At 46.0% G+C, this 8,318-nt stretch overlaps 1 protein-coding gene across 1 annotated transcript in view; it reads right to left on the reverse strand.

Moving 5' to 3' along the window:
* Positions 1-1,945: 1,945 nt before the first annotated feature.
* The window catches only part of LOC103371934 (multidrug resistance-associated protein 1-like), a 29,444-nt gene continuing 23,071 nt past the window's right edge, over positions 1,946-8,318 (reverse strand). The window contains 11 exon segments of the mRNA XM_008301428.1: positions 1,946-2,188; positions 2,749-2,943; positions 4,039-4,205; positions 4,499-4,657; positions 4,820-4,966; positions 5,167-5,268; positions 6,028-6,154; positions 6,406-6,605; positions 6,688-6,998; positions 7,376-7,583; positions 8,116-8,224. Of these exon segments, the coding sequence (XP_008299650.1) occupies positions 2,080-2,188; positions 2,749-2,943; positions 4,039-4,205; positions 4,499-4,657; positions 4,820-4,966; positions 5,167-5,268; positions 6,028-6,154; positions 6,406-6,605; positions 6,688-6,998; positions 7,376-7,583; positions 8,116-8,224 (1,834 nt within the window). The 3' untranslated portion in view covers positions 1,946-2,079.

An 8,318-nucleotide genomic window follows, 5' to 3' on the forward strand; every position in this document is an offset into this window, starting at 1 on the left:
TACATGTATACTACTACTACTACTACAACATTAATCCTGACAGTAAATATCCTCTGGAAGTACTTTAACAGATGCATGCAGTCTCCATGTACACTGTGTTACAGTCCAGTACTGTGTACATGTAGGATCTGTACATAGGAGTACTGCACACAGTATTAAATACTCTGTAGCCAGTAGGCAAGTGTTTTTTTTATTTTACTTTAGCGGCTCCATTTCCTCCATGCGCGTGTATAAGCTGCTGTTTAGCAGCGCCATCACCGGGGATCGAACAGGCGTCCTCGCGCTTCACGCCCACTCCCCCCTCCGCCCCCACAGAGAAGATTGAGCACCAGCCTTTGAGCACCACCTCGGACAATAAGCTCTGTGACCTGCTGCTGCTGCTTCAGATCAAGTTCATTGTCATTTAGCTGTACATACAACAGTCGCACAAACAAGATGAGACAGCGTTTGTTGACCATCCACAAAGTACAAGCAATTAAATAAACAAGTGTTTGCATATCCAGATGAGCGGCTCAGCATTGTGACAGCTCTGGGAATGAAGCTGCTGATGAGTGTGCACATTCATTTCTTGCTTGCTCCGGATACATGTGCCTGATGGCAGCAGTTGAGACGGTTTATGGTAAAGGCTGCGATGAGTCCCTGACTATGTTGAGCATCCTGCTCCTGCAGCGACTCTGGAAACGTTGAGAGCGAGCTGGCTGGCTGGCTGGCTGGATGGATGGATGGATGGATGGCTAAATCTGATATGAGAAGACATTACTTCTCTCTAGGTAATGTTTGGTCTCTCAGCGTTCCAGACTGACTCCATCAATCAGCCAGAAACTGTAAAAACAGAATTATCAGACTTGCAACTTTCTGACGGTCCTTAAACTGCTCATCTGTGACCTGCAGTTCTGATGAAAAACTCATCAAATCTGAGCGTAAAATCATATTTCATCAAAATTGTTTGTGCATAGCTAATTTAAAACTTGTCAAAAATAATCCATTTGCACAAAGCAGACTTTGTAAAAATAAACAATAATCTGTGCTCTTTGGTGCCGTGTGAAGCCATCTGTGACTCAGCTGTGACAAAACTTCAGGGGCTCTCAGGCTGTTTTTTCCACTGAGCAGACAGGACACAGGTGTTAAATGAGATCTGTAATATGTGCAGCCTGTGTTTGTGTTTAACACCTGTGGACACTTGGAAAAAGTTTTAATGTTACATCTTTAAACCCTAAAAGTAGGACTTTGTGTGGAATCACCCTTTGAAACCTGAAGTTGTGCACTTTAATGATCATCCACTGCAGTAGGTGGCGCTGTCTTAAAATGAAATGCTCTGGACATGCAGACACATACACATACATCTACAGTGCACATAAATCACAGGACTGTATCAGCCATCCATTTTCTGGAGCCTATCCCAGCTGACTCAGGGTGAAGGCAGGTTCACCTGGACAGGTAACCAGTCTATCACAGGGCTACACTTAGAGACAGACAACCAAGCACACTCACATTCACACCTACGGACAATTTACAATCACCAATTAACCTCAGCATGTTTCTGGACTGTGGGAGGAAGCCGGAGAACCCGGAGAGAACCCACGCTGCACGGGGAGAACATGGAGACTCCACGCAGGAAGATCCCGGGTGTCCTCACCGGGACGCCAACCGGCGACCTTCTGGCTGTGAGGCCACGGTGCTAACCACTGAGATACCTGCAGCCCTTGTAAGTTCATGGTTATTCTAACTAAGTATATTTCTGTATTTCCAGTAAATAAAGCAGACATGACTCCTTAACTAATCCTGGTCAGACTGAATATGAGGAACTCCACACAAATCCCAACACGTACGTTTTAATACTATGAACCTCCACTTTCAGATAACAACTCTGGTTCAGACATTTGATCACTGAAGAGAGATCCTGGTCACACCTACTGGGAAGTTTTCTTTCACAGTCCTCCAGACAAAATGATTTTTTTCACAAACATGCATTGATTATATAATAATGTCTAACGAAGGACACAAGACGATGAAAGATTATTAGCCAAACATGATTTTTACATCAGTCCACTCTCGAGGGTTTGTTTTTAAATCTGCATGTTAGACCAAACCAGCCTCGAGACACATTTGGTAGAAATGTCCCTGCAGGTGGAGGAGCTGACGAGGGGAGTCCATCTCCACAATAGAGCCTTGGTCCATCACAATCACCCTGAAGACAACAAGACAACAAGACAATGAATCTATACTAATCACGACGACTGACGATACACGAGCAAGAAAATCAGAAAACTGATAAAAGTTTCAGTAAGAAGACAACTCAGAAAGGTAAGTCTAAGCTAATATTGTAGCGTTCCTTCTCTGCAGCTCAGTACAAGAAGGATTTTACACTTTAAACTGTGTCGAGTCAAGCCTGGAAGAAAACGCAGGTCACAAGTGATCACATACTTCTGCATTCCTACAGAGAGCTGCTGTGTGAGCACTGATAGCTAAAATGATGACGTTTAATCACTGTTCTAGAAGCAGCTGATAACTTCAGACATCACATTGTTCCTCATGGTTCTGCACAGTGTTCGACTCTGACACATGCACAAGTCATTGTTAGACTCCATTATTCATATAATTCTTTACACAAGATTTCAATCCTCAGTTCATGAAAAACTGAAAGGTGAACATCCATTTGCACATCTGAAAGCTGGAGAAAACGTCCTACGTTTGATCAGCGGAAACCCTGACTGGAGCTGACAGTAAAGCTGAGCGGTCTGACGGTACCTGGTGTAGTCCATGATGGTGTTGAGGCGGTGAGCGATGGTGAGGACCGTACAGTCACTAAACTGAGTACGAATGGTGGACTGGATCAGCTGGTCTGTTCTCAGGTCCACAGCTGCTGTGGCTTCATCAAGAACCAGGATCCTGGTCTTCCTCAGCAGAGCTCTGGCCAAACACAACAGCTGCCGCTGACCGAGACTACAAAGACATCAGAGCTCCGTCATGTCTGGCCTCCATCCAAACTCTGACTTGTGATTTGAAGTAACTCCTGAAACATTTTCTCCACAGTGTTTTTTAGCATCAACAGCTTATCTGCTCACCTGTTCCCATGATTCAGTGTGTCCACTGTCTGAACTCATCGTGTGGTGCTGTATACTGTGAGCTGAAAACGTTTCCACCCACATCAATGTATGAACACCCTGAAGCAGTCATCACTTACTCTGTCTGTAGTTTCTTTAAAATAAATAAAGCTTTAGCACTGCAGAGAGAACAGCTGTCTGTGCTTACAGTATCATTTCATCCGTCCATCCCCTAAACACCACGTCATCCTGCGAAGCAGCTGGAGGGTCTCCCAGCTGATGGAGGGTTAAGCCAGGGTTCACCTGACAGGTTAGGGTTGTACATTACAGGACCAGCACATGCAGACCGACCAACACGCAGCTTGCAAAAACAACCCAATTTCAAAATAGTCAGTTAGAACTGCATGTCTTTTGACTGTGGGAGGAAGCCGGAGCGCTCAGTCAGAACCCACGCAGAGAGAACATGCAAACTCCAAAAAGGCCCCAGTGACCCAGAGAACCCAGGACCTTCTATCTGCCGCTGACTGCACCAGCCTGTCACCCTGTATTTACAGCACATCATCAGTGAATCATATCTGCTGTGAGGATGAATTGCACATCATAATTATTAGCAGTTGGAGTTAGCGTTAGCTATAAGGCTAGCTAAAGGAGTCTGATAAACTGTCGCAAAAGCATTGCAGTCTGAGTGATGTTGATCCCGCCAGATAAGATTCACTCCTTTGCTGCCTCCAGAATCCTGAAGATAATCAAGGCGAGAAACAACTTTCCAGCTGAACAGATAAATGTCCTCAGAGATGTAACCTGAGTTAGCATTGCAGGGCTTAAGTGTGAAAAGCAAAAACATTGTTGGTGTGGACTTGGAAAGACTTCTGCAGCCACTGCAGGCTGCTTCAGCTCCTACCAGCACCACACACCCAGGTGTGCTTGTTCAGGTGTTCTACATTTACCCTGGTGTTGGCTGAACCAAGTCCAGGTGTGTTGGAGGTGACTGTACCTGAGGTTCTCTCCTCCTTCACTGCACTGATGGTTCAGCTTATGTGGCAGCGCTGACACAAAGCTGCTGAGGTGAGCCAGCTCCAGAGCTTTCCACAGATCTTCATCCGAACAAGTTTCAAAGGGGTCCAAATTCATCCTCACAGAGCCAGAAAACAGCACTGGGTCCTGGAGGTTACAGGTCAGGGTCAGCCTCATTGTAACATGAGCAGCAGTCACTATTCAGCTGGACATCTGGCCACAGGACTCACCTGCCCATGAAGTTGTGTCTGAACTGTTCTGCATTTTAGCGTTAAGGAGACTTTAGTGTGAACACTGTCAGAAGGTTATTCACATAAAACCAAAGCTGTGCTCCACCGACAGCATCATGTTCATCCATTCGCATCTAATTCACATATTTATGAACCGTTACTGTGACTGCACACAGGAAGTGCTTGTACTGCACTATTTACATTACTGACCTGAGGAATGATGGTGATTCGGGATCGGAGATCATGAAGGCCGATCTGAGCGATGTCCATCCCATCAATTAAGATCCGTCCGCTCACTGCCTCCAGAATCCTGAAGATTCCCAAAGCGAGAGACGACTTTCCGGCACCCGTTCTTCCGACAATCCCCACCTGACGATTCAGGACATTCCCAGACATCAGTGACCGCAGTGCCCACTTCTGCTCTGTACCTTCGATGTCTGTTTTACCTCTATGGACAAATTCTTACTGTTTCTCATGACATATTTTCCTGTGGTGAAAAATCAAGTTTTTCTTACCCGAATGAGAACCAACCTTTTCTCTGTCCTGGATGTTGAGGGAGATGTCCCTTAAAGCCCAGTCCAGACCTTTACGGTACTGCAGTCCATAGTCTTCAAACTGGATGGTCCCTGCGCTCGGCCAGGCTGCTGGCAGTGAGCAGCCCTGCAGGGTCCATGCAGCCTGAAGACACATTTCAGGTCAGGAGGGCTCAGTGATCAACTACCAAACTCCATGATTAAGGTCGGTGAGAACATCACCATCATGAAGACACAAAGCAGCGGCAGAACAAAGATGGACACGTCTCCTGACTTTTAGCTCAACAGACACGCTTCTCCAGACATCAGCTTCAGGCTAGAGTTTCCATGGAAACAGGGACCCACCTCTTTGGCTGTGTTCTCATATTCTTTGACTCTCTCCACTGATACGATGTTGTTCTCCACGTCAGTCCAGGAGCGAACAATCCAGCTCAGGATTCCTGTCACCTGAAATCACAAACGCCACAATCATTCATCTGAAGCTCTCTTTCTTTTGTGAGTTCATCACGTGGAGAGTTTAACAGCTGGAATGATTTCTGGATTGTTGGTGGCCAGTAGATCTCTCAGCGCCTATCCTCCAGTCCGATTGGATCGCTGCCCAGTCCCATGCTCCAATCAGGCTACAGCTGTTTCTGCACTGTGTTCAAGTTCAGCTGTGGCTGTGATTTATTGATTAGTCTGGTGGTTTAATGTGGGCGGGGTCAGGGTGGAATCAGCTGATAGTGGCGTCACACAGCATTTCACGAGTTACCGTCGTTCTGAGCTTTGCCGATCTGTTGTATTGATGCACGTATTGAACTGTTGGCAGACACACTGAGCCCATCGGTTCAGAGGACCAGGCTTCACTTTGGAGTTGGTACAGAATGCTGGAGCTCTTGTAGCCCTCCATGGATTTCACTTCTTCTTTGATTTAGCAGCCGTCCTGAGGTAACGTCTGTCTGTCTGTCTGTCTGTCTGTCTGTCTGTCTGTCTGTCTGTCAAGCTAATTTTCACAAAATTGGGTCGAGCTGAAACTTGGTGGGAAGAACCTGTTCAGTATTTGGTACAGATCTGGATCTCCTTCTGTAAAGCCATCCAGACCCAGAGGCTTGGGTTTGCGTCCTTCAAGTTAATAAATGGAAACTCCTCCACAAACTCCCTCAGACCAGATTATGGGTTCTTGGTTAAATGTAGAAACATTTAACTGAAACACAAACTCATTGTAACCTGGAGAGAGTGTGTCACTGCCAGTCCCACCATGCCGGGGCTGAGTTCATCCCGACCTCGCACTGACAAGATGGCTGCAGCCAAAACCAGCAGATTCCCCAAAAACTCCAGATTTACTGCCAGCCATCTGATGCAACAACAATAAAGAGAGGAAGAAGGGAAACGTTTAGTATCACTGAAACCTGCATAAAAACATGATCATAATATGGTCAACAGAGGGAGTGTCATCTTGGGATGTTTTTCAGGTGAAACCACCTGAAATATAATTAAGAAAATCTTACAGTTACTGCACAACATCTTCTGACATTACTGCCAGACACCATGACTCTCTAACAGCTGAACAAATAGATCAGCTTTAGTAAAGAAGGTGGAATAAACCTGGTGGCAACAAAGCGAGGGAAATAAGCTTCCTGGTTGTTGTCAATGCGACGGTCAGCCTGCAGGATGAAACGTCGCTGTTCGCCGAAGGCTCGGATGATGCCGGCGCCCTGCACTGTCTCATTGAAGTGACTGTAGATGGGCGAGCGGCTCACCGCCTCCAGACGTCGCAGCTGACATGACGACGCAACATAGAAACTCTGGAGACCAAAAAAAGAAAGGTACACTTTTAGAGAGTTCAGCTGAACCTTAGAGAACACAATGTTCAGGAGGAACCTTTACCTGTATGAAGATGTAGACGCAGGTGAGAGGGAGGAGCACCAGCCCTGTGAAAGGTGTGGCCAACAACACAATGATGCAGACCTCAAGCAACTTGAACAAATAGCCCAGCATCATCTTCAGCCCTTCGGGAATCATGCAGTCAATTGCATCAATCTCTTTAGAGAAGCGGTTCAGGAGGTTTCCGCTGGGCGTCACTTCGAAGAAGGACATGGGCGAGTGCAGGACGCTGTGCAGAAGATCGGCATGAAGGTGACGCGATGCTACGATCCCACCCAGCGCAATGGCGAGGGTCGTACCAAACATGGCCAACCCTGAAACAGAGGAAAGGAATTCAGACAGTTGTGACTTCATACAGGAATCTAGGCTTCATATCGTTTACTCATCAGCAGTGGAGTCTCATGTGTCACTTGTTTTCTTGACTATTTAAAAGAACAAACAACTAATGACATCTTCAACTTGTAAACCAAAACCAAGAGTACAGAGAACTTCAAGGAACCAGGAAACTTTAAAAGCAACTGGTGACCTCAGGCTTTCCAACCCGGTGGTCTGAGTGCAGCACCACGTTCAGTCATCAGAACAACTGTTTTCTGTGAAGAGAAGTTCTCTGGCTGCTTTGGCAGACACATATCAGTGTGTGTGGAGAGCAGAGGGACAGTTTCGTGGTTGCTCTGGCTGTTTAATGACCCACCCTGTGTGAAGCCGAGCGCTGCGAACACGCTCAGTTTCAGCTCGTGGTCGCTCTGTGTGCCGTTGACCGGTGGCTCGTCGGCCCACAGGCTCAGCCAATAGTTGTAGGCCAGCGAGGCAGCCTGCTGGAAGGCACAGAGGAAGATGATGGTCATGATGAAGGTCAGGCCAATTGTCCTGAAGTACTCTCTGTACATCTGTAGCTTGACCTGGCAACAGGAGAACAGCTGTGTTAAAACCAATCACTGCTGATGTTCTGCTAATTACAGGGAGAAACTTAAAAAAAGCTCATCTGCTTTATGAGTGTACCTGCTCCTCTGTGTTTTAACTTTAAATCCACATTAGAGGCGGTGATGACTCATTGCCGTTGGTAATTTAATTAATTCAGAAACATATTAACCGATAAGGCAGAAGATTTTCATGCCAGAAAATGAATTAATGAGAAAGTTACAGATGCTTTTACAGGAGAAGCTTCCTGATGTAAAGAGCCTGATTTTACAATAAGTCGTTGGTTTTCAAGCAGGTTTATTAGCACATGGAGGAACATCCACAGTATTTTATTCATTCAAAGACTGATCGATTATTGATCATTAACATGGTCAACTATCTCTTCATCTATCTGACTCATAAAGGTGTTGCTACTTGACCAAATGTGTCGTTCAAAGATATTTAGCACCGATGCCTCAGTCACAGGTTCCGATATTAATGCAAACTTTACTAATACTGATGGACAGGACTCACTCTGCCTGTGTGAGCTTTGTCAGCCTCTGTAAGTTTCCCAGCATCCTCAGCGACCAAATCCTGATCCATGATCTCCATCACTTTAACACTGGCATTGCTCAAATCACAGCTGCAACACAAACATACATTTACAGGGAGTTATTGAAGATCACACAAAAACAACTGAAAAAACAGACTAAGAAGTGTAAGGAGGACTACAGGAA

The sequence above is a fragment of the Stegastes partitus genome, unplaced genomic scaffold, assembly GCF_000690725.1.
Source record: "Stegastes partitus isolate 25-593 unplaced genomic scaffold, Stegastes_partitus-1.0.2 Scaffold1670, whole genome shotgun sequence".
In the NCBI taxonomy this organism is placed as follows: Eukaryota; Metazoa; Chordata; class Actinopteri; family Pomacentridae; genus Stegastes; species Stegastes partitus.